The sequence below is a fragment of the Emys orbicularis genome, chromosome 4 (genome assembly GCF_028017835.1).
Source record: "Emys orbicularis isolate rEmyOrb1 chromosome 4, rEmyOrb1.hap1, whole genome shotgun sequence".
Classification (NCBI taxonomy): Eukaryota; Metazoa; Chordata; order Testudines; family Emydidae; genus Emys; species Emys orbicularis.
The window spans coordinates 157,220,631-157,246,782 of NC_088686.1; the positions used below are offsets into that span (position 1 = coordinate 157,220,631).

Here is a 26,152-nt window from a genome sequence, read left to right on the forward strand (position 1 = left end):
CATAAGAAAGGCCGTACTGGGTCAGACCAAAGGTCCATCTAGCCCAGTATCTGTCTACCGACAGTGGCCAATGCCAGGTGCCCCAGAGGGAGTGAACCTAACAGGCAATGATCAAGTGATCTCTCTCCTGCCATCCATCTCCATCCTCTGACGAACAGAGGCTAGGGACACCATTCTTACCCATCCTGGCTAATAGCCATTTATGGACTTAGCCACCATGAATTTATCCAGTCCCCTTTTAAACATTGTTATAGTCCTAGCCTTCACAACCTCCTCAGGTAAGGAGTTCCACAAGTTGACTGTGCGCTGCGTGAAGAAGAACTTCCTTTTATTTGTTTTAAACCTGCTGCCTATTAATTTCTTTTGGTGACCCCTAGTTCTTGTATTATGGGAATAAGTAAATAACTTTTCCTTATCCACTTTCTCAACATCACTCATGATTTTATATACCTCTATCATGTCCCCCCTTAGTCTTCTCTTTTCCAAACTGAAGAGTCCTAGCCTCTTTAATCTTTCCTCATATGGGACCCTCTCTAAACCCTTAATCATTTTAGTTGCTCTTTTCTGAACCTTTTCTAGTGCTAGAATATCTTTTTTGAGGTGAGGAGACCACATCTGTACACAGTATTCGAGATGTGGGCGAACCATGGATTTATATAAGGGCAATAATATATTCTCAGTCTTATTCTCTATCCCCTTTTTAATGATTCCTAACATCCTGTTTGCTTTTTTGACCGCCTCTGCACACTGCGTGGACATCTTTAGAGAACTATCCACGATGACGCCAAGATCTTTTTCCTGACTCGTTGTAGCTAAATTAGCCCCCATCATGTTGTATGTATAAACGTCACACCAGGAGGGCCATGTTTCATTCAATCGCCAAGGCAATTGGTAAATATCACTCCAAATTGCAGTTCAGAGGTTAAGAATTAAAATAAAGCGCTCGGGGTGAACCCAGTAGTCCTGTCTCTCAGACCCCCTGCTCTAACCACCAGACCCCACTCACCTCCCAGAGCTGGGGAGAGAACCCAGGAGTCCTGAGCCCCTGCCGGGTTAATGGGGAGAGCCAATAACTGGCTCCTGCAGCCGTGGGTCAGACACAGCTTGGCTCGGGAGTGGAGAGAGAAGGAGGTCAGAGACCCCTCCCCGGCTTGTTGTGGGGGGGTTGGGCCAGCTGACACCCCTGCAAACACAAAGAGCAGGGGGTGCTGTGGGCTAGGAAAGAGAGGGGCACCCAAGGCCTGGGGGTGAGGGCCCCCACTTGGTACAACACAGGCAGTGTGAAGGTCGTGCTAAGGCTGGGAGCTGATGGGGAGGGTGATGAAGGGGAGGGGCTAAGGAGAGCAGTAGAGCAGGGGCTGATGGGAATGGGGGAAGCAGGGACCAGGGGGTGCAGATCAAAGGTGCCAGGCACCAATAAGGGGACAGCCATCCCTCCCCAATCTGCTGCCTCCTGAGATGCTGCCTCCTTTTCCCAGCTGCCCCTCCCCAGAGGCGGCTGCATCTCAGTGCTGGGTGAGTACTTCAGGGTCGTTCATCACTGAAGTAAACTGAATGTGTCTCCTGTTAGGCTTGCTGTAGTACAGTATCCACCAGTAGGCGGTGATGCTTCTCCAGGCATCTCCAGTCCCCGGGAGACCTCCGACAAGGGACATAGGGAAATAACCCATTTCCTTCCCTGACAGACTGTATCCGTCTATAGAAGATCCACCAGACACCGACGGACCGAGGGACAAACTCCACCCGTGTCCATATCCACTTTGCCTCTACTGACTCTGACTGTATACACTCTATGGGTGACGTATCCGAGAACACTTATTCTCTACTGCTTTTAAAAACTCACACACCTTAATCTGGAACAATGCTTGTTATGTACCCTATGGATCTTGTCAACTTTACAACCAAGACTTTTAATTTCTCACAACCCAAGCTTGACCCCAGACCTACAGTGTCTTTCCTTTAAACCTGTGTAACGTAAACTTGATTCCAAACATTAGCTTTAAGAAAAAAAATTAATATCCACCAGTAGGCGGTGATGCTTCTCCATGCATCTCCAGTCCCCGGGAGCTTCTCCTTTCACATCAGTTCCTTCTGTATGTGCAGTAGTCCGGCTCAGTATAGGCATCTAGGGAGCAGGGCCAGTGCAACCACTAGGCGAACTAGGCGGCCGCCTAGGGTGCCAAGTAGTTGGGGGTGCCAAAAAGCCCGCTCAGGGGAGGCGGTGGAGTGGAGGTGAGCTGGGGCAGGGGAGCGCGGGGAGGGCTGCCCGCAGCAAGTAACGGGGGGGCGTGCAGGGGAACTGCTCCCCGCCCCAGCTCACCTCCGCTCCACCTTCTCCCCCGAGCACACTGCCCCCGCTCTAATTCTCCTTCCCTCCCAGGCTTGCCGCGCCAAACAGCTGATTGGCGCCGCAAGCCTGGGCGGCTGGAGAAGTGGAGCGGCGCCGGCGTGCTCAGGGGAGAAGGCGGAGCGGAGGTGAGCTGGGGCGGGGAGCTGCCACAGGGGGGGATGCCCAGGTGGAGGGGGGGTGGGGAGCTGCCGCAGGGGGGCGCTGCAGGGCAGGGCTGGGAGCTGCCGCAGGGGGGGCTCCCTGGCCCTTCTCCATGACCCCAACCCCAGCCCCGCCCCACCCCCCCTCCCCCCCCCTCCCCTGAAGACGGCAGCCAGACCCGACCCTGCACTCACCACATGGTAAGTGGAGCAATCCGGCCCCAGCCTGGTCCACTCCCCTGGCTCCCAGCCGCGCTGCCAGCGAGTACTGGGGGGGGGGGGCGGTTCCCCCCTCCCTCCTCCCCCCAAGGCTGGGAGCCAGGGGAGCAGAGCAGGCTGGGGCTTCAGGCCTCTGCGGGGGGCTGGCCCTAGGCCTCCATGGGGGAGTCCTAGATGAGCAGGGTAACTTTCCATAAAACATCTACGTCCTACACTCACGGCATCTCCACACTGATGCAGGACAACTCTCCGTCCATTAAGATCTGGTGTTGGGGTATGTAAGGGTTAAATAAAGACCTGGGTGACCGTTACATGGGGGACGGGGGACTGCCTACTTCCGCTCCCCCCCCCCCCGCACTCACCGGTGGCGCAGCTGGGAGCCAGGGGAGTGGAGCAGGCTGGGGCCGGGTCACTCCACTTCCCCCAGGAAGTGGCCAGCCCCCCTCCCCCCCGTCCCCCACGGTGGCCTGAGACCAGCCCCCCCGTCCCAAGGAGGCTGGGGCGGGGCCCCACACAGCCCCCCCGCAGAGGCCTGGGGCCCCACACAGCCCCCCCGCGGAGGGACTGCGGAGGGCACCAAAATAGCTAGGGCGGCCCTGGCTCCCCGGGCCGGAGGGGGGGCGCAAGGTGGAAGTTTCGCCTAGGGCGTGAAATATCCTTGCACCGGCCCTGTTAGGGAGGCTTTATGATTATCCCCTCCCAAAGCCAACTATAGAACTCAGGAGTCCTGGCTCCAGCACCCCCCCACACACACACTCTAACCCACTTGGCCCCACTCCCTTCCCAGAGCTGGGGATAGATCCTAGGTGAGCCACAGCTGAGGAGCTCAAACTCCCGGCCTCAACTCAGCAAAAATTTTCAATTTTTTTTTAAAGTTGACAGAGAAATTTTGCGAATTTGTGTCAATTTCAGCAAATTCTTTCCGTCCCCGTCCCTAAAATGGTCCAAAATCTGGAAACATTTTGATATTTCAATTCCAGTCAAAATCTTCTATTTTATTTTCAAAGTCCCTGATGTTAGATAGAGGAGCAGGGAGACCCAGAGGTGGATTGAGTAGACGGGCTTCTTTATTGAATAACTAGTTCCCCTCGACCAACACCACTGGTCGAGTGAGCACCAGGTTAATCACATTACACTTTTTTATCTAAGTAAATATGTACATACACACATTTGCTACAACACCCCCAAAACCCTTAGTTAGTAATATAAGAACATAAGACTAGCCGTACTGGGTCAGACCAAAGGTCTGTCCCAGTAGGGGCATACTTACGTTCCATCTAGAACAGTATCCTGTCTTCCAACAGTGGCCAATGCCAGATGCCCCAGAGGGTATGAACAGAGCAGGTAATCAGCAAGTGATCCATCCCCTGTTGCCCATTCCCAGCGTCTGGCAAAGAGAGGCTAGGGACACCATCCCTGCCCATCCTGGCTAATAGCCATTAATGCACCTATCCTCCATGAATTTATTTAGTTCTTTTTTTAACCCTGTTATGGTGTTGGCCTTCACAACATCCTCTGGCAAGGAGTTCCACAGGTTGACTGTGCATTATGTGACGAAATATTTCCTTTTATTTGTTATAAACCTGCTGCCTATTAATTTCATTTGGTTACCCCTAGTTCTTGTGTTATGAGAAGTAATAAACAACACTTCCTTATCTACTTTCTATACACCAGTCATGATTTTATAGCCCTCGCAGTCTATAAAATATCTTTAGTAATTTTGTATCACCTGCAAATTTTGCCACCTCACTGTTTACCCTCTTTTCCAGATCATTTATGAATACGTTGAAGAGGAATGGTCCTAGAACAGACCCCTGGGGGACACCACTATTTCCCGCTCTCTATTCTGAAAACTGACCATTTATATCGATCCTTTGTTTCCTATCTTTTAACCAGTTACCAATCCATGAGAGCACCTTCCCTCTTATCCCGTGGCAGCTTCCTTTGCTTAAGAGCCCTTGGTGAGGGACCTTGTCAAAGGCTTTCTGAAAATCAAAGTACACTATATCCACTGGATCCCCTTTGTCCACATGCTTGTTGACCTCCTCAAAGAATTCTAGTAGATTGTTGAGGCATGATTTTCCTTTAATAAAACCAGGTTGACTCTTCCTCAACAAATTATGTTCATCTATATGTCTGACAATATTGTTCTTTATTATAGTTTCAACCAGTTTGCCCAGTACTGAAGTCAGGCTTACCGGCCTGTAATTGCCGGGGTCACCTCTGGAACCCTTTTTAAAAATTGGCATCACATTAGCTATCCTCCAGTCATCTGGTACAGAAGCTGATTTAAATGATAGTTTACAGACTAGAGTTAGTAATTCTGCAATTTCACACTTGAGTTCCTTCATAACTCTTGGGTGAATACCATCTGGTCCTGGTGATTTATTGCTGTTTAATTTATCAATTTGTTCCAAAACCTCCTCTAATGACACCTCAGGCTGGGACAGTTCCTCAGATCTGTCACTTTAAAAAAACGGCTCAGGTTTGGGAATCTCCCTCACATCCTCAGCCGTGAAGACCGATGCAAACAATTCATTTAGTTTTGCCGCAATGGCCTTATCATCCTTGAGTGCTGCTTTAGCGTCTGGATTGCCCAGTGGCCCCACTGGTTGTTTAACCGGCTTCCTGCTTCTGATGTTCTTAAAAAAAATTTTGCTATTACTTTTTGAGTCTTTGGCTAACTGTTCCTCAAATTCTTTTTTAGCCTTCTTAATTGTATTTTTACACTTCATTTGCCAGAGTTTATGCTCCTTTCTATTTTCCTCACTAGGATTTAACTTCCACTTTTTAAAGGATGCCTTTTGGCCTCTCACTGCTTCTTTTATTTTGCTGTTTAGCCACGGTGGCCCTTTTCTGGTTCTATTACTATGTTTTTTAATTTGGGGTATACATTTCAATTGAGCTTGTATTACGGTGTCTTTAAAAGGTTTCCATGCAGCTTGCAGAGATTTCACTTTTGGCGCTGTACCCTTTAATTGCTGTTTAACTAACCTCCTCATTTTTGTGTCGTTCCCCTTTCTGAAATTAAATGCTACAGTGTTGGGCTGCTGTGGGGTTTTTCCTGCCACAGGGATATTAAATTTAATTATATTATGGTCACTATTACCAAGCGATCCAGCTATATTCACCTCTTGGACCAGATCCTGTGCTCCACTTAGGACTAAATCAAGAATTGCCTCTCCTCTGGTGGGTTCCAGGAGCAGCTGCTCCAAGAAGCTGACATTTAAGGTGTAAAGAAACTTTATCTCTGCATCCCATCCTGAGGTGACATATACCCAGTCAATATGGGGATAATTGAAATCCCCCATATAGAACTCACAAGTCCTGGCTCCACCCCCCCCCCGCCCTAACTCACATGACCCCCAGTCCCCTCCCATATGATGAATATTAATAGCCATCTACTGAATATGATTATACCCGCCCCTGTTTACAGAATTAAGCATGTTACACAGGCACTTTTACCTTGAATCTACATTTCTTTACAGTAATTGTAGCCACAGATTCCCTTAATCAACAATTTACAGAGAGGGAAGAAGGAGCCATGACCCCGAGCTCGTTTATGTAGCTGGGAAAGAGAAGGGAGAGGAGAGATAACACTACTTCACACAATGTGTATTCTTTAGACAGCCGCATTCCTTATGCGGCTGCAACACTTGTCTATCCTTAACAAGCAAAAGGGAAGGGGCAGGATAGCAAACTTTATCTATCAAGCAAAGAAATACAGCTTGCCTGTGCCATACTCCCTATTACCATGGTAACGGTCACCCAGGTCTTTATTTAACCCTTACATACCCCAACACCAGATCTTAATGGACGGAGAGTTGCCCTGCATCAGTGTGGAGATGCCGTGAGTGTAGGACGTAGATGTTTTATGGAAAGTTACCCTGCTCATCTAGGACTCTTTCCAGAGGAAAGTTCTGATAGCTCTGATGAGGAAAATGTGGATTTGGGTAGGAGAAGTCAAAACATAGAAATTATAGATTCAAACTCAAATAGAAGCCCAGATCCCAATCTGGAGAGAAGATCCTCAAATTCATGCACAACGTGTACAAGAAACAGCAAAAGTGTTTGGCTTACCAAGGGAAGATTGGATTAAAATCTTACAACTCACAGTAAATCGAGCATTATGGAGTACTTTCCCACCTGAGTTTAGGGTAGGAGAGAGATCTTTTAAAGACACAGTATGATTGGAACATAATCAGTATACGGGGCAAGCTGGAGTGGCCATCCTGTCTAACCTAAAGCAGAGACCTAATGAGTCCCCACATCAATTTCACCTGCGGTTAAGTGCAGCATGGCACAGTCACATGAAAGAGGAAACAGATGAGCCACCATACGTTAGTTTATTGGTCAAAAACTCTCTTCCCATTTGCAGGAAAAGGTTAACATGCATATAAACTATAACACTTCTTTGAAGGAGGCATTAGCCTTACTGGCCAAGGCGTATTCTCAGGGAGGCCCTAAAATAGGTCAGCGTGGAGCCCCTGTTGCAATACTTCAGGAACCATGAGCTGACCCCACCATGAGGATTGAGGGACCCCCAGGGTAAGGTCAAGGTGTTCCTAAATTCCCTAGGTACCAGCGTTGGCAAAATGAACCTAACCCACGTAATAATCCTGGACCTTCGAGTGGGCGTGCCCCTCGACAGGGTTATGCATTTGGACCCCATGTAGTGGCCCGGGACCGTGTTCCTTTCTTTTCAGATGTCGCCCAGAACAATTCACACCTGCAGGGATCCAAGTCACCACCTCCCCACAGAGATGAGGACTCAGTTGTAATGATGTTTAAGACAGTGCAGCAGACGCTTGAGGCTCAACGACGGAATATCCGGGAATTCCGAGCACGCATGAATGAGCTGATGATGGAAGGCCAAATCCCAGCACCCTCGAACCCTCCGGTGGCCTCCATTAACTCATTTCCTTCTCTCCGGTGGAGAGCCTCTCCTCCTCCAGAGTTGGCTGCCTCCGAAGAGATAGAAGGAGAACCCGTAGATTATTCGTCTTCATACTCTACAAATTACTCAGCATGACGCCAACCAGCCCCGAGCGTAGTCATAGCCCCCTTTAGGCAGAGATGCAAGTGGGAGACCCACAGTATCTGCAGTGGTAGGGGGCCACCACAGGAATTTTATTATAGATACTGGGGCAGAAATTAGCATTACCCATGTCAAGGATCCTAGATCCTCTTCTCTGTCGTCAGGGTGTACAAAAACACTTCCAACTTTTGCAAGCAATCAGGTTGTTACTACACTTTCTAAACCCTTTGAAGTACAGATAGGTCACCTAAGAAAGGTTCATACCTTTGCATTGATGAAATTAGCAGACCCAAGGAATTGCCTATTGGGAACTGATTTCCTATACAAACAGGGATGTGTGCTTGATTTGGGTAACCAATTGCTGTGTCTTACTGTAGAACAGGCAAAGGATGATTCATCAGTGATCACCCCGACCGAGGGAAAATGACCCCACAGATACTTAACCACCTACATCCGTACCTATGTGGGGGGGTTCATTGTTGCAAACCACCCCATGAAAGGGGGGCATGTAGCCTATAGGATTAACCTGCTAGCTTGCATGTATATTTCTTTTCTTATAGTTTAAGTATTTGGTTTATTGTAATAAGTTTATAGATTTATATTTAAGTAAGTTTAGCTGTAATGCAAGAGACCTACAGGCCATATCCTGTATGTTGAGCTGAGGCAAAGTTAGCGTATCTATGTCTGGGATCTTTCACCCAGATAGCAAAGCTGGCTTACATGTGTCTGGGACCTTTCACTCAGATAGCAAAGTCAATACACGCACGTCTGAAACGTTTCACCTAGATAGATAGATAACGGTAGACTAGCATAGGGGGTTTCCAAGTGTGTACCCTCAGATTTAACAGGTACACCACAAGGAAAGAACCAAAATAACCGAAAAAACAAAAATAACACGTGTGTATGATCTAATATCATTAATATGTATGTACATGTCCTCAATACATACAAACATACTAGCCTATGGAGTATGTGTACCCTAACATTTTTGTGGGTGAGAAATGAAGTTTGGGCATAGAAGGAGGGGTCAGGCACCTGTGCCCTATAAAAGAGGTGACCCACCTTGCTAGAGAGAGCCTGTACTTGTTTTTCTTAGAACTTTCTAAGTTCCAAGGGGACTAGACTAAGCTTGGTTTCCCTAAGCTTTTGTTCTTAGTTTTGTTTATTAGGTTTTAATTTTAAGTTTAAGCTAGTTAAGTAAAGTCTAAGTTAGCTTTGATAGCTCTTAGCTCCAGCTTCTTCTAAGCTCTGCACCCCTCACTCCAGAATTGAGGAACCTGAACCTCCAGACGTGAGGCTGGTCCGGTGTCTCTCACCACCAGGTTACCAAGGAAGGGTGTGAGTATATTAATCAAAGCTTTGTAGCCTATAATACCATTGTGCCATGTGTATCTTTTGAATAGCAGTAATACAATTGTAACTTTGCAACTCTGATTATTTTACCTATAATTCCTACTTCATTTATCTTAATAAAAAGTCTTTAAGGCTTTATCTGTCTCAGTGTGAGCTTCCTGTCATACCCCGAGGGTCCTTTGTAAATTCTGTGGAGCCTGATTCGGGACAACCACCATATTATCTTCTGATCAGACAGATTGGTGAGCCTAAAACCCATACTATCCAAATTAATATTATTAACCTCTTAAATCAGGCAACAGGGGTCTGGTGGGTTAGAGCAAGGGGGGCTGGGAGCCAGGACTCCTGGGTTCTATCCCAGCTCTAGGAGTGGAGTGGGGACAGGTGGGTTGGGAAGGAGGGGAGTCCTGGGTTCTATCACTGGCTCCCTGACTGTGACCTAGGCCTGCCTCTCTGTGCCTCAATTTCCACACCTGTAAAACAATCCAGCTGATGATTGTTTGTTTCTGCACAGGGCTCAGCAGGTGCACTCTCATGTGCCTCTGCCCGTAAAGCTGTGTTGACCTCTGTGGTCTCGATTCTCATACTCTCCACTGAGAGGGACGGGAGCTGCGGAGGGCTGTCTGCTAGGGGTGCTTCTGGCCACATCCTGGTGCTGCCTCTGCTCACATGCTTACCGGCAGCCCGTGACTCATGTGGCCACAAAGAGTCAGGCCCCAGGAGCCCACATCATCCTGCCTGCGTCTGCGGCCTATTCCTGGAACCACGCATGGCTGGGGGCTTTGATGTGGACTGCGAGGCCCCTTTTGAAGTGGGAAGAAAATGGCCACGCCCTGACAGGTCCCCTCCGCTCCACCCCAGAGGCAGCTGCATCTCACACATCCCTGGATGGGGAATGGCGTGTGGCTATTGAGTTAAGATAGGAGTCAGCGCCCCTACAGAGGAAAGGCCCCATTCTCCACCCCCTGACTCAGTCAGTGCCCTGCCCAGGGACCAGATTAACCCCTGCCAGCATCTCAGAAGGACCCAGTCCTCTTCCCCCATGTTCCTCTGGCATTTAAAATGTCAATGCCCTGACCCACGGAGAGAAGACATGAGAAGGGCGGAACACCGAGCCCCTGGCATGGGGTGAGGGGAAATAGGGGCACACTGAACCCCTCATGTGGGGCTACACAGAGCCCCTGGCATGGGCTGGAGCCTTCTTGGCCTGGCTGGAGAGCCTCAAAGCCAGCCCCGGCCTGGGCTCATACTCCCTGGTGCCCACCCACCCCTGAGGGATCTGACTTTCTCATACCGGTGGCCATCACTTCCAGAGCGTGTCCGGCCGAGCAGTTCTCACCGACCTGGACTGTTACACAGAGATGTGAATGGCCCACCTTAGGACGCCACCCTAGTAGCAAGCACGCTTTCCCTCTGCCGTCCGGCCGTGCGTCGGGGCCCGGGTTAGGAGGGGAAGGCTGTTTACCTTTTCTGGGCTTTGTGTTCTGCGTGATTTCTGGTAAATACAAAGTAAAGGCTGGGAGCCAGCGACCCTGAAAGACTTTTACTTCCAGCTGGCTCTTTTTCTCCATCGTACAAAAGAAACCCACCTATCAACGTCCCGGGCAGGGGGGAGGGTACTAGCCCACCCACAACTGAAGGCTCCTGCGCCAGCTCAGGGGGAGAAACCACTAACAAAGCCCAAGGTTCAACTAAATTCAGGGGAAAGCAAATGATCAAACAGGAACAGCAAGTTACAGGACCATACCTCTCAGGGCCGTCCCTAGGTGGGGTGCAAGGCACGGGACAACCCCCCCAACCCCAGGCCCTGCTCCTGCCCCTTCCCGTCCCTGCTCCACCCCTTACCCTAAACCTTCACCCCTGCTCTGCCCCCACCCCACCTCTTCCCGCTCCTGCTCTGCCCCACTCCACCTCTTCCCCGAAGTCCCCTCCTCTGCGTGATGCTGATGAGGAGGCAGCCAGACCCCTACTGCCAGTGCCAGGCCACTCCCCCCCCACACACACTAACCCTCTGGACCACCATGGGCCCCGCATGGCCCCCCCAAAGCATGGGGCCTGGAGTGGTTGCCCCAAACCATCCTACGGATGGGATGGCTCTGACTGGCGCTGACGTCTAGGTTTGCAGCAGCCACTGAGGGGGTAGGTGTCTTCGCGGAGCTCGTGCTGCACAATCTCCAACTAGGGGTAGGGGTAGCGGGGTCCCCCTCAGTGCGCCGGAGGCTGGTCCTGGCAGGAAGCACCAGGATTGGAGACCTCCTGCACTACGAGCGGGGGTGAGGAGGGACTGGGTGGATCCCCTGGTGCTTGGTCGTTTCATGGGGCTCTCCACCCCTCATACCTCCTGGAGGGTGCTCCCGGGGGTGAGGGCAGCCTTACCGCCCGCCTCTGTGGCTTTCCTTGAGTAGGACCTGTGAGAGGGTGCTCCCTGCCCGCCCCCACCCCCGCCCTCTGGACCTTGTTATCGGGCCTTTCCCCGTGAACTTCGCTGCCCCCCGGCCCGACCCACTCCCTCTCACAACTTGAGAAGGCTCCATAATCTGCAGCTGGTTCATTTCCGAATCACACGAAGGAAATATCTGCACACGCTCGTGCTCCACACGTTTCTTTTGCTCACCCTCATGTCCCACCCCAATACGCAGAGGCGGCACCTTGTGCCATCTCTTGAGGGTGAGGAACCCCGGTGAGCCAGCCTTTATTCCACCTGGTTCTGGGGCCCGCCAGGAATATCAGCTGATGGCTCCATGAAGGTACTTGGACATTTCACACCTATCCCAGGCACTTGCCCTTTTCTGGCATGAGGGAGACGCTGGCGCATGTTTACCTCGAGTGCACCAGGTTGCAGACCCCTCGGATGGAGAAAAAAGAGCTACCGGTCGTACTGGAGCCCTTGGTGGAGGCAGAGGAAGTTATGTGCCAACACACGTCATGCACCTTAAAGGAGTCTCTGCAGGGCCTGGAGGTAGAAGACTTGGACTTGGATGCAGAGGCAGACCAGGCCCTGTCCTTCCTCCTCTAGAGGAGACTGAGAACCCTGCAGAGACCCAGTGCAGACCTGGCCAGAAAACCCCCAGAGCTACCTTCTGGAGCTGGGCCAGGAAATCCAGGGCCAGGCTCAGGGTGTTGAGCCGGTGCCAGAGCATGGATAGGACTAGCTGGTTGAGCACCAGTGCTTTCCTGCACAGGAAGAGGCACCAGAACAGTTCGGTTCACCTCCACAGCCGCTCAACCACCCTGCTCTCCAAATCCTGCCTGTTCTCCGATGGAGAGGGATGGGTGGAGGAAAGGTGAATGCTCAGAGAGAGTAGCAGACCCACACTCTACTGGATGGCCTGAAGCGCGGGTGGGAGGGAGCTCGTCTGCCACCTGTCCCCGACCACCAGGTCAGAACTCTTGACTCAGTTGACCCGGGAGGAGGAGGCTGCTGAGTAGATAGCCTGGCAGGTCTCCACCCGCGCCAGGGCCCCTGGGTCCTGCACCACGAGAAGCACGTCAGTGGCATATGCTGACAGGACCACCCACAGCTCCAGCTCCCAGAGCACCAACCCCATCATCCTCCGGAGGAGGAGGAGATGGAGGAAGGGCTCAATGGCCAGAGTGTGCAGCTGGCCTGACAGCTGCCCGGTTCAGTCAGGGTCAAGTTGAGCCTGACCAAGCACTCCGTGGAGACGCACAGCACCTGAAGGAAACCCACAAACAGTGGCCCAATGCAAACGCCCACAGAGTGCCCAGGAGATACCCATAGTCCACCCTGTCGAACACCTTCTCCTGCTCAGGGACAGGAGGGCGAACCACAGACTGTCCCTACACATGAGCTCAAGGAGGTCCCCGAGCCCATCATTGTGGACCCCCAGTCACCAGGGCCATCCTGGGGGGGGAAGGGGCCCAGGACAACCCCCCTGCACTCCTGGCCCCACCCCCACTCCACCCCTTCTCCCAAGTCCCCGCCCGGCCTCTTCCCACCCCTGCTCTTTCTTGCCCCGCCCCCCACTCCACTCCTTCCCCGAAGTCTCTACCCTGCTTCATTCCGGCTTCCACCCTCTCCCCTGAGTGACACCTGGAGCCAACAGAGTAGGGTGGGCTGGGGCCAGTTCTCTCACTGCTACCAGCACCAGGGCCCCTACTAGCCCCCCAGGCCACCCTGGACCCCACATCTGTAGTAGAAAAATCCTATTTCAGTTTAGGTATGAGTTAGTAAGAATGAAGGATAATAAATAATCTAGTATGTACTAAATGTATTGATGTATTCTGTAATTATAATTTGAAGTACCCTGCCAGCCACTCTTTCTAAAAGCGGGAAGGAATGGCCTAGTGTGCCCTTGGTAAAGATTCATCAGCCAGAATCTTGTGTCTGAAGCTGATTTCAAGGCAGGAATAGACCCTTATGGTCACCACTTTGGTATAGGTTTAAAGTTAGCATTGTGAAATAAGTAGAAGAGTGTGATGATTAAGAACATAAGAATGGCCCTACTGGGTCAGACCAAAGGTCCATCCAGCCCAGTATCCTGACTACCGACAGTGGCCAATGCCAGGAGCCCCAGAGGGAGTGAACCTAAGAGGTAATGATCAAGTGATCTCTCTCCTGCCATCCATCTCCACCCTCTGACAAACATAGGCTAGGGACACCATTCCTTACCCATCCTGGCTAATAGCCATTAATGGACTTAACCACCATGAATTTATCCAGTTCTCTTTTAAACCCTGTTATAGTCCTAGCATTCACAACCTCCTCAGGCAAGGAGTTCCACAGGTTGACTGTGCGCTGCGTGAAGAAGAACTTCCTTTTTATTTGTTTTAAACCTGCTGCCCATTAATTTCATTTGGTGGCCCCTAGTTCTTATATTATGGGAACAAGTAAATAACTTTTCCTTATTCACTTTCTCCACACCACCAGGATTTTATTTACCTCTATCATATCCTCCCTTAGTCTCCTCTTTTCCAAACTGAAAAGTCCTAGCCTCTTTAATCTCTCCTCATATGGGACCCGTTCCAAACCCCTAATCATTTTAGTTGTCCTTTTCTGAACTTTTTCTAATGCCAGTATATCTTTTTTGAGATGAGGAGACCACATCTATATGCAGTATTCAAGATGTGGGCGTACCATGGATTTATATAAGGGCAATAAGATATTCTCCGTCTTATTCTCTATCCCTTTTTTAATGATTCCTAACATCCTGTTTGCTTTTTTGACTGCTGCTGCACACAGCGTGGACATCTTCAGAGAACTATCCACGATGACTCCAAGATCTTTTTCCTGAATAGTTGTAGCTAAATTAGCCCCCATCATATTGTATGTATAGCTGGGGTTATTTTTTCCAATGTGCATTACTTTACATTTATCCACATTACATTTCATTTGGTTTCTTTAAATTGTAACTTGATGTTCCTGCTTAAATGTTCATACTGTTTCTGTGTAAATCAATCCTGTTTTATGTGTGAATGAGGGATGTGTGTGTTAGAAGATAAGAGTGAAGGCCATCACTGGACCAGATGTTCTAAGGAGGAACCGAAGACAGATGCAAGGGCACCAGGAGATTGCTGTATACCCCTAATAACATTTTGAGGAGGAGGGCAGATTGACAACTCTAAAAGATGAGGCAAGCACCTATCAATCAGGACAAGATAGCTGTAACCAAAACCGTTATGCGGTAACTCCCTGAGGAATGGATGAAAGGATGAGAAGAACAACGTAAGAAAACAAGCACTGGAAAAGCACTCATCAAACGGCTATTGATTACGGCATGACGGTGCGAAACTCACTGACCCCAATGAAGGAAAATTACTATAAAGCAGGGTGCTTTGCAATGGGACTTTGGGTTCGCCTTGACACAACTTCAGAGCATTGGATTGCGACCAACAGGACCCCGCTCCCCCACTCGTGACTAATCTAACTGGCCATTAGATTAGTCCGAGCTACAGATTGGTAACTATAACATCGACTGGTGGGACAGGGCGTGTGTGTCTGAGTGTGTCTGTGTGTTTATGTGAGCATATGCTAGATGATTTACTATTCTATTCTTCATAAACGCGGCGTACTGCCTTAGCCACTCAAAAAGATCCTGTGTGCTTCTTATAAGCATAACACATCCCCCTGAAGTGCTTCACCCCCCAAAGCATTGGGCCTGGGGCGGTTGCCAATCACAGCCAAATGGCCTTCGCTATGACCATGTAGGCTATGCTGAGGAGTGAGACAGGACACCAATTCCAAAGGCTGTGGTGCAGAGGTCCCGCTCAAAGGTTTGGGGGAGGGGGACATAGGAGGGGATAGCTGTGGTGTCCGAGCTGCACCTCCTGGTCAGCAGGTTACCGGTCACTGGGATATCCGTTCTCCAGGCCATTGGCCGGGATCCCAAGTTTCGTCGCTGGTCCATGTAAAAACAACCTCCCTCTCCCATTAACTCGTTAAACCAGTAACACAGAGGGAAACTGAATCCCACCCCCTCTGCATGCAAATCTTTGAAAAACCCAGAAAATCCCCCACTTCCTCACACCAGGCTTCGGGGTGCCTGCAACTGGATTCTCATTAGTTAAGGTTCTGTCTGTTTCTCTTTTTTTAGCAAGGGTCAGAGACCAAACAGCCCCTCTCTGGTGAGAGACCCCATCGCACCAGCCATGCCCAGATCTGGTGCTTCATCCCTCTCCTCCTCCTCCTTCTCTTCCTCCGTCTCCTGGGGGTCTCCCCCTAGTGCTACACCAGCAAGGCTGAGGTGAGCATTGAGAACGTGGCCTCTCTGCCTGGAGGGGGAGGCCATTGACATGACCATGCTGGGTGGACACCAGCCTGTGGCGCGGCCTGAACAGTCCCTCCAGCCTGTGCCAGAACCTGCCACTGGCCATGGTGGACTGGACGTCCACAGCCTGTTCAACAGGACCTCAGGAACTCAGGGGAAGAGTCAGCCATGGACGTAGCCCAGGCAATGGGGTCGGATGTGAACAATGGCTGGAAGGTGGAGCTGGAGCTGTCGGATGAGCTCCCATTCCCGGCCCTGGGCGTTCCCAATCCTGTCTCACCAGCTATGCCTACCTGAATCCCCTGCAGCTCCCCCTGCTGGCCCCTGCAGCTACAGCATCCTTTTCCGAGCCCCCCGCCCCGCCCTTCTCTCTGGAGAACAGCACCCCCTAGTGCTGCTCTAGGGCAATGGGGCCAGGACTGACCACAAGGGGAGAGCGCCCACCACAGAGCCCCTGCTCCAGGGAAGCCAGGGGAGGTCTCTGTTTGGCTCCTAATTCCCCTCTCTCTTTTCCCTCTGGGAAGGGTAAGGGACCCCAAAGCCCCCCACTGCCACCCCACTTCTCCCAGGCCTTGCATCTCCTGCCACCCAGCTACCACTCATCCACATACCAGGTCTTCCTGGCTACCTAGGGCACCCACTAAATAACGCAGGCTGCGCTAGGGGGTGGGGACTTCGGGGGAGGGCGGAGAGCGGTGAGGGGCATGTGTGTGGGCCTCAGGGAAGGGGCGGACTAGGGGCGGGAAGAGGCAACATGAGGGCCTGGATTTGGGGAGAGGGCACAGGAGGGGGCGGCTGCTGTCACTTAACCGCACGGGGGTGGCAGTCCTGGTGGTGATTGTAGTGTCCCTGCCCCGCCTCCTCATCCAGTGCTTGGACTCCACACGGCCCAGGAAACCATGACAGCCAGGGACTGCAGAGCTCTCTGCCGGCCTGGGTGGGCAGCGGGCTTCTCCCAGCAATGGGATTGGTGGGGCAGGCAGGGGAGTGGACTGGGCTTCCCTTGGCCCCAGCATCAGAGGTGAGAGGGGATGGGTGGGGACTCCATCCCCAGGAATGGTGCAGATCAGGGGTCTGCCCAGCCACTGGGAGGGCAGGGGGATCAGGTGGGAGAGCTGTGAGGTCAGGGTGTGCCTTTATCCAGACTGGAAGAGGGAGGAGAGGGGGCCTCAGGAGAGGGGGTGAGGTGGGGGTGGGGCCTCAGGGAAGGGGGAGGAGCACCCCTGGAGAAAACAAGAAGTCAGCACCTGTGACTGTATTTATATGGCACACGGCAAACCCAAGCGACCAGAGGGGTCTTTAGGAGCTGGGAATCACGCTAGCTTTTGGCACAGACAAGGTAAGTGCCGTTTAGTTATTGCAAAACTTTTGAAATGTAGGTGAGAAATCCCGGGTGAAATCCTGAGTTCTTGCAGGGGAGAGGGGGGAGATCCTCCTCCAGGATCTGACCCCACTTCCCAAGCTGGTGCCCAGGCAAAGGGGCTGAGGAGGGTAAAGGAACTGCAGCGCTGACTCAGTTGCCCCACGGTGTCTCACTGTGTGGAAGCCCCTCAGCCCCCCACTAAACCGTGATACCCTCCTTGACCCCCAGTCTACTCCAAGTGCCCCTCCCATATTTCTTCCCCCACTCCCTCTTGCCCCCCAGCTCCCCTCACTCTGCCCAATGAATAATTCCTTCCTGACCCGCAGATCCCAGCACATGCCTGGGGGCACGGAGAGGGTATGGACACTGTTACCACTCAAGAAAGAGATCTTGGAGTCACTGTGGATAGTTCTCTGAAAACAACTACTCAATGTGCAGCGGCAGTCAAAAAAGCGAACAGAATGTTGGGAATAATTAAGAAAGGGATAGATAGGACAGAAAATATCATATTGCCTCTGTATAAATCCATGATATTCCCACATCTTGAATACTGCTTCCAGATGTGGTCGTCCCATCTCAAAAAAGATTGGAAAAGTTTCAGAAAAGGGTAACAAAAACTATTAGCGGTATGGAATGGCTTCCGTATGAGGAGAGATTAATAAGACTGGGACTTTTCAGCTTGGAAAAGAGATGACTAAGGGGAGATGGGATTGAGGTCTATAAAGTCATGACTGCTGTGGAGAAAGTAGATAAGAAAGTGTTGTTACTACTTCTCATAACACAAGAACTAGGGGTCACCAAATGAAATTAATAGGCAGCAGGTTTAAAAGAAATAAAAGGAAGTACTGTATTTCTTCACACAACACACAGTCAACCTGTGGAATTCATTGCCAGAGGATGTTGTGAAGGCCAAGACTATAACAGGGTTCAAAAAAGAACTAGATAAATTCATGGAGGATAGGTCCATCAATGGTTATTAGCCAGAATGGGCAGGGATGGTGTCCCTAGACTGTCTTTGCCAAAAGCTGGGAATAACCGATAGGGGATGGATCAATTGATGATTACCTGTTCTGTTCATTCCCTCTGGGGCACCTGGCATTGGCCATTGTCAGCAGACAGGATACTGGGCTAGATGGACCTTTGGTCTGACCCAGTATGGTTGTTCTTATGTTCTTATGGACACACAGTGTGGGGGACTAAGAGGGCCTTGTTTCCCTCTCCAGAATCCTGGCACACAAATAGGGCGGCAGAGATGGGGACTCAGGACACCCCCAGATCCTGAAACAAACATAGATAGGGGGCTCAGGAAGCCCACAGATTTTGGCATGGCCAGAGTGGGCGAGGGAGGGGCTCAGACGCACCCCGAGCCTAAACCCTGGCACTCGCCCTGACCCCTTGTCTCTCTTCCCGGTGTCTCGCCCCTCCCCACACCCTGTCATGAGAGCAGAGGGGGACAGCAGGCAACACACATCCCCTGAGGCGACCCAGCACCCACACACACTGGCTCCCCAGCAAGTTCTCGGCTTTCAGTAGAACCCAAGAGTCCTGGCTCCCATCCCCGTGACTGAGATCTCGGGGGGGGGGGGGGGGGGAAACCCTGAGATTGCTCAATCAGGGCAAACTGCAAAGAATAGGGCAGACAATCCCCAAAACCGGTGGTTATTCTAATACTTAGATTCACCAAGTCAGCAACAAAACAGTTTCTCCAATAACTGACTGGTTACTCAGAAGCCAAAACAGTTCCCTTAAAGAAACCAGTTTTGGGCTGCAGTCCAGACAGCCAAGTGAAATATGATAAGGATTACTGAAAATCTTGCTCATCATATAAAAATACTGGACACATTCCCCACCAGGTCAGTGAATATTTCAGCTCTTACCCAAATGCACACTTACAGCCAACTCTTGTGAACTAAACTAAACTTTATTGAAAAAGGAAAGAGAGAGGATTGGTTAAAAGATCATTCTCCATCCAGCTATGACTAGAGTTCTTAGGTCAGTTTCATTGTAAAGATGGTGAGCTTCAGAATTTCAAAGACTCCTTTCCCGAATCAGTTCATCAGGTTATAGTCCCAAGACAGGCCAATGTCCAAAATCAGGGTGATCCAGACTGGAGCTGGAGACCTCAGTCTGGTGACTCAAACTTCCCCCATGAAGCTTAAGCAGATCTGAGATTACAGGATCGGGGCCCAAGAGTTATTTTATAGTTCGTGGCTTTGAAGTAAGACCTTCTCTTTCTAATTAGCTGCTTGGATTAACATAATGCAACTGCCCACCTCCCGCCATTTACAAGTAATTAACTGCATACTTCAAAGAGGAATGAAGACAGTGATGTTACTACATTTACAGTTCATCTAAATGTTACCATCTCATTTGGATCTCTGAACTAACAGAATATAGTGACAGACAGGAACCGTTTGGTTACATTGTCAAACTCTAACAGTATATATGTAAACACACAAAAAACACAATCATTATCTCCTAATATGTCTCTAAAGGTTGACTATGGGCTAGTTAGTTTGTTAGTGTTTAACCCATCCTGCCCCATGTCCCCCACCCCCCTTCTAACCCCTAGACCCCACTCCTCTCCCAGAGCCAGGGAAAGAACCTAGGAGTCCAACCTCTGAGCTCCCACCACCACCTCCTGCTCTAGCCACTAGATCCTGCTCCACTCCCAGAGCCAGGGAAAGCACCCAGGAGTCCAGAGTCACAACCCCACCCCCTCCCAGAGCTGGGGAGAGAACCCAGGAGTCCTAGATCTCTCTATCCCCTCTCTAGCCTGCCCGACCCCACTCCCGATTTATAATTGGATCACTGATATCAGGATCTGGCCCTTCCCCCCAGCCATCCCCCCCCCTCCCTTCTCCCTCTGATCCTCCTGGATTCATTATGGGGGGGATTTTGCTGTATGTGGGGGTCCCTCTTTCTGCCTGCCCTGCCTCCCAAATGATGAACCCAGAGAGCTCTGGAGACCTCAGCTCCCTGCATTCTGATCCAGCTGACATCTGCATCAGGGCGGTCCCTGGAAACTCTGCCGCTCCAGCCCAGCTGCCGTGATCCCCACACGGGAGCCCTGTGCTTTGCTGCAGACAGGTAACCCTTGGGGCAGGGGAGCCTGGGAGATGTGATCTTCTCTCTCTCTCTCTTCCTGCTGGAGGGAATGGGGCTGTGAGTATTTCAGCAAGGTCACCCTACTGCCTGCAGCTCACATGGGGGATTCAGTTCCCAGCACAATGAGGGGAGATTCATCTTGGGGCTGAGATGGGGAGAGGGGGTGTGCACAGGTGCATATCTGCACAGCTATCTATTATATGGAATGAGAACTATTCACCCATGTGTCTCATGTCCCCTACTACACACAACTAAAGCAGCTGCCCCCTAGTGGACAGAATCAGAACTGCCAGGTTGTACGTGTCCTAGTCCCTGTACTTCTCACACTCAGCAGAAACTCTTATTCAAAATCAGCGGGCAATGGGGTAGGCAGGCTATAGCATAGGTTGTTGGAGAGCTCTTCTCTCAGATCCAGGGAGGGTCATAGCAGATTGCAGGCTTCTGGGATGCCACCAGGATCTGTTGTGTCTGTGGAACTGCCTGCCACTAGATTGTTGTTAATGAAGCCTCTCTCTGTTTCTCTCCCTCTAGGGAGGCTGATAGACCAAAAGCCACTTCCAGGTGAGGGGCACCATCACACCAGCCATGGCGAGATCTGGTGTCTTCATCCCTCTGCTTCTCCTCTTCCTTCTCCCTTCAGTCTCCCCCGACTGCTACACGGGCACATCTACGGAGTGCGAGGAGACCATGGCCTTCGTGCCCGCGCACAGCTTGGTGGGGGAGGGCATCGACGTGACCACTCTGGAGTGGACGGGGGCCAATCTGGTGGACACCAGCCTGTGGCACCACCCAAATGGCACCTGCACCATATGCGAGAACCGGCTGCAGGGGCGGCAGAAGCAGAGGCTGCCGCTGGCCGTGGTGGACTGGAGGGTCCAAATCTCGTGTAACCGGGACCTCAGCAGCTCAGTGGAAGAGTCAGCCGCGGCTGTGGGCCGGGCACTGGCGTTGGATGTGAACAACGACTGGAAGTCAGAGCTGGAGCTGCTAGAGGAGTCCCATGGCCCGGCCTTGGGGGGGTCCAAATCCCAGCTCACCAGCTACGCTTACCAGAAGGAGCTGCAGGACAAGTACATGTTCGTGCGCCAAGAGATGCCCTGTGTGTATTACAGGTGAGAATCCCACGTTGTCCCCTGCTGCCCCCACCACCTTGCTCTCTGCAACCCAGCGCCCCCTACTGCTGCAGTGGGGTAATGGAGTAGCACTGATTGCAAGAGGCGAGCGCCTCCTACTTGGCCCCCAGCTGCCAGGGAACCCACAGAGTGAGCACTGGGGAAGTGGGGCCAGTTTGCTAAGGGGGAAGGTGCCGGGGGTCTCTGGTTGGCTCCTAACTCCTCTCTCTTTCCCCTCTGGGCAGGTTGAGACTCACTCAACACCCCACACTGACGCCCCAGTTCTCCCAGGCCCTGAGCAGCCTCCCACCCAGCTACGACTCAGCGATATACCGGCCCTTCCTGGCCACATACGGTACCCACTACGTGAGGCAGGCAGACCTGGGGGGGCACGTGCGGCAGCTGACGGCTGTCCAGACCTGCCGGGCAGCGCTGGACGGGCTGACAGCCACTGAAATCAAGGCGCACCTCGACTCACAGTTCTTGCAAGACCTGGGCCTGAGTCGGACCAGAAAGCAGGGCAGCGAGGGCAGGGGGAGCTCCCAGGCGCTGTACATGGAGAAGCGCATGAAGGTGACGGGTGGCCACAGCTACTCCAAGCAGCTCTTCTCCACCAAGCAAGATGCCAACTCCTTCTCGACCTGGATGGAGAGCCTCAAAACGAGCCCCGACCTGGTCTCCTACTCTCTGACGCCCATCCACACCTTGATGAGACCAGGCGACCGCAGGCGGGAGGCGCTGAAGCAGGCAGTGAAGGAGTACGTGGCTGAGCGGGGGCACAAGAAGAGTTGCCCTCGTAGCTGCCCACAATGGAGTCAGGTCGACTCCGAGGACCCCTGCAAATGCTACTGCACCGGCAACCCCCTCACCAACTCCATGTGCTGTTCACTTAAGTGGGGCATGGCCCGGCTGAAGGTCCATGTGCTGAAGGGCACAGACCTGTGGGGAGACACCATGTCCGCCACCGATGCCTATGTCAAGGTCTTCTTCCAAGGACAGATCATGGAGACGGACCTCATTCGTGAGAATAACAACCCCATATGGTCAAAAGACCTGGACTTCGGGCCAGTGACGCTGCCGGTGAAGCCCGAATTGAAAATCGAGGTATTGGACAAGGACCTATGGAAGGAGGAACACCTGGGTGACTGCACAACCTACCTTGAGGTCGGCAGGAGCGAGACGCTCACCTGCAGCCTTGAACATGGCCTTGTGTTGTACTCCTACATGCTGGAGTGCGGGCCCAACCTGGGGGGCAACAACTGCCATGAGTACGTGCCTGTGAGAGGCTAAGGAGCTAAAACCCAGGAGTCCTGGCTCCCAGCCCCCTGCTCTAACTAGCCCCCACTCCCTTTCCCGAGCTTTGCCAAGTCTCACAAGAGAATAAAGCGGCGATGCCTTTCCAAACTCACCCAGCCCATCTCAGAGAGAGTGCAGGGGTGTGTTTCTACAAATCCCATTGTTTTTTTTTAGTAGTTCTAGTTTTGCTGCTTCCAACCAGAAGTTGCACATTGAAACTATGAAACTAATAAATGTGTGTGTACTCTTGCACTGTGGGCTCTGTTGCCTCCCTATGGCACATGCCTGTGTTGAAGTACATCCCGGAGCAGGACAAGCATTTAGCACATAGTATGCATTGAACGGGCAGGTCAGAAAGTTCCCGAATTTGGGGATGTTTTGTTCATTGAACGGGAGTGGGGATTGGAGGCTTCTCAAATTCTAATAATGGGCGTCTACACTGGCACCGGTTGATCACCGAAACTGCTCCATCCATCCCCTGTTGCTCATTCCCAGCTTCTGGCAAACAGAGGTAGGGACACCATCCCTGCCCATCCTGGCTAATAGCCATTGATGGACCTGTCCCCCATGAATTTATCTAGTTCCTTTTTGAACCCTGTTATGGTCTTGGCCTTCACAGCATCCCCTGGCAAAGAGTTGGCATCGAGGGCTCAGGATGTTGATATTTTCAACGCCATATGAACACTGGGCAGAGATGACTGAGCCCTTCTGAGATGCTGGAATGGGTAAATCCAGCCCCAAGGCAGGGGATTGGCTGGCTTGGGGTGTATGTGGAAAATGGGACATGGGGCCTTTCCCCTCTTGGGGGTGCTGGCTCCAACCCAGCCCCAGGATGGGGCAATGGCTGACTCACGGAGGTGAGGAATGGGGCCTTTCCCCAAGAGTCACACGCCATTCTCCACCCAAGGGGTGAGTGAGATGCAGCTGCCTCTGGGGTGGAGCAAAGGGGACCTGTCAGGGCATTGGCCATTTCCTTCCCATTTCAAAGGGGATCTCACAGACCACATCAAAGCCCCCGACCGCAGGTGACGGTGGGGCTGGGCTGCAGACACAGGCAGGATGCTGAGGGCTCCTGGGGCCTGACTCTTTGTGGCCACATGTATCACGGGCTGCCAGTAAGTGTATGAGCAGAGGCGACACCAGGATGTGGCTAGAAGCCCCCACAGCAGACAGCCCTCCGCAGCTCCCGTCCCTCCCCGTGGAGAGTAGGAGAATCAAGACCACAGAGGTCAACAGAGCTTTGGAGCAGAAGCACATCCGAGCGGGCCTGCTGAGCCCTGTGCAAAGAGAAACAATCATCAGCTGGATTGTTTTACAGGTGGGGAAATTGAGTCAGGGAGAGGGTGGGGGTAGGCCAAGGTGAGGGAGCTGGGGATAGAACCCAGGAGTCCTGGCTTCCAACCCCATCACCCCATGCTCTAGCTCTCTAGCCCCCACTCCCCACCCAGAGCCGAGGAGGGAACTCTAGTGGGTTAAATCTGTGGGCCCTTGTACAGCAGACACAGAAGAAGGAAGAACACTGGGAGCCATTGCAATGGAAAATAGTCCATGGAGACCTTTACTGTACCAGTAGCGTTACCCCCATTCCCAGCCGGCCCCAGAGCCAGGGGGCTCGTTGGGAACAGGACACAGGGCCATTCCCCCTTAGGGCTTGCCGGCTCCACTCCAGCCCTAGGGCAGGGGACTGACTGGCTCAGATGGGTGGGGAACGGGCCATGGGGCCTTTCCCCTCTACGGGGCACCAAACTCCACCCTTCCCCACCACAGCTACCTACTGCTGAGGCATCCCCAACACAGTCACCTCCCACCAGGGCCCCCTTCTGGCTGGCTTGGGCAGATTGGCTAAGGGATTCAGGGCCTTTCCCGTCAAGAGGGTGCTTCTGATCCAGCCCCAGGTTGGGGGGGAACTTTACCTTGTGTTTTCATAAGGAACCGTCCAGGGCGGGGAGGAGGACACGTGGGTCGAGATGGGCCAGAGCTGCTGGGGTTCCTACAGATCCTGTCTCCCAGAAGACCTGTCAAGGCTGATTCCCCACTCTGGCACGTCAAGTGCAGAAGGTGGGGCCCGCAAGGTTTCTAAAAATTAATACTGGCCACTCCAGGCTGGCAATAAACTCCCACGGTTACAGCTTTTCTCTGACCATGGCTTGGTAAACGCTGCCACCACCCAAATGCAAACCCCTTGGAACCCAGGAAGGCGCACTTGGGAATTCTTTCCTGTGGGGTTCCCTCAAGCCCTTTCACTCCCCTTCTGGGGAAGAGCTGAGAAAGGAAAAAAAATAAATCAGCTGTTGCCACCAGCTAATTAAAAAACAAGGGCACAAACCTCTTAGGACACAAAATTCCAAATCCTGTTCTTAAAAAAGGTAAATTCTGGCTGATGCATCTCTACCACTGGCCCATTAGGCCATTCCTTTCCCCTTTCAGAAAGGGTGGCTGGCAGGATATGGTCAAATCATACACCAAAACATTTAATACATGCTACATTATTATTCTTTATCCTTCATTCTAAATTATACAAAGTATAAACATAAAATCCTACTACTACATAGGTATGATCTGATGATCTATGATCATACCTGGCTTAAAGCGTCTCATAGCATAGCTGCTGTTTCCCTCTTTCCCGGAGAACCAACAACAGACACAAAGGGAAAGCTTTTTCCCCAATTTTAATAAGTTTTAGCCTTCCCATTGGCTCTTTGGTCAGGTGTCCAGTCCGTTTCCTTTACCCAGGGGACTTTTTTAACCATTTACAGGTAAAGCAAGCAGAGAACAGCCACCAAGAGGGACTTTATAGCGATCTGGCTCGGTGGGTGTCCATAAAAGGGAGCTCCCCCCCCCCCATTCATTTATCACAAGAACCAAGACAAACACACATGAAAGGGGCAAGAAAAGCACAGCAAAGAGAGAAAAACGCAGCAACCACTGACTCTCCCTCGTAGCCTCCCAGTTGGAGAAACACAAGCCCAGGCCTGGCTCCAGTGGGCCACGCCGAGAAGTGGCAAACTGATCCCAGCGATGGGTGGCTAGTTTTGGTCGGACGTATTCCTGGAGGTTTCATCATAACATAATCTCTAAATGAAGTTTAATCTTCGATTCCTGGAAACACCAGGCCAATCCTGGAGGGTTGGCAACCAAAGATGCCACCTTAGCCAGCGAAGTCCGACTCTTCTCAGGGAGAGGCGGAAAAAAGAAGGGGGAAGGAAAAGAAGAGAATGGGGGAGGGGGTGGGAGCAGGAAGTCCATGTCTCACCTCTCGGGGTGGGTCTGGGATTCAGCCGGAGCCAGCAGAGGTGGCAAAATCATCTGGGTCCCTCTGTCTCCCCTGACCTCAGTTCAGCTCCTAGACCCAGGACACTGAAGGCCCAATGATGTCATGGTGGACCCCAGGAGATGGTGCCGGTGGCTCCCATCTGTCCACCCGGCTCTCTCTTCATCCTGGAAA

General features: G+C 51.9%; 1 protein-coding gene and 1 pseudogene across 1 annotated transcript; both read left to right on the plus strand.

Moving 5' to 3' along the window:
* LOC135877976 (RING finger protein 112-like) overlaps positions 1-26,152 on the plus strand; it is a 1,138,053-nt pseudogene that overhangs the window by 284,865 nt on the left and 827,036 nt on the right.
* Positions 20,885-22,701, plus strand: LOC135877422 (perforin-1-like). Its single transcript, XM_065402852.1, has 2 exons — positions 20,885-21,411; positions 21,657-22,701. The coding sequence occupies exons 1-2, from the start codon at positions 20,885-20,887 to the stop codon at positions 22,699-22,701; spliced, it is 1,572 nt and encodes a 523-aa protein (XP_065258924.1).

Bases quoted from the DNA above. Each gene is read 5' to 3' on its own strand.
- LOC135877422 (XM_065402852.1), top strand. From the start codon at position 20,885: ATGGCGAGATCTGGTGTCTTCATCCCTCTGCTTCTCCTCTTCCTTCTC. The intron at 21,412-21,656 runs GTGAGAATCCCA...CCCTCTGGGCAG, and splicing joins ATGCCCTGTGTGTATTACAG to GTTGAGACTCACTCAACACC.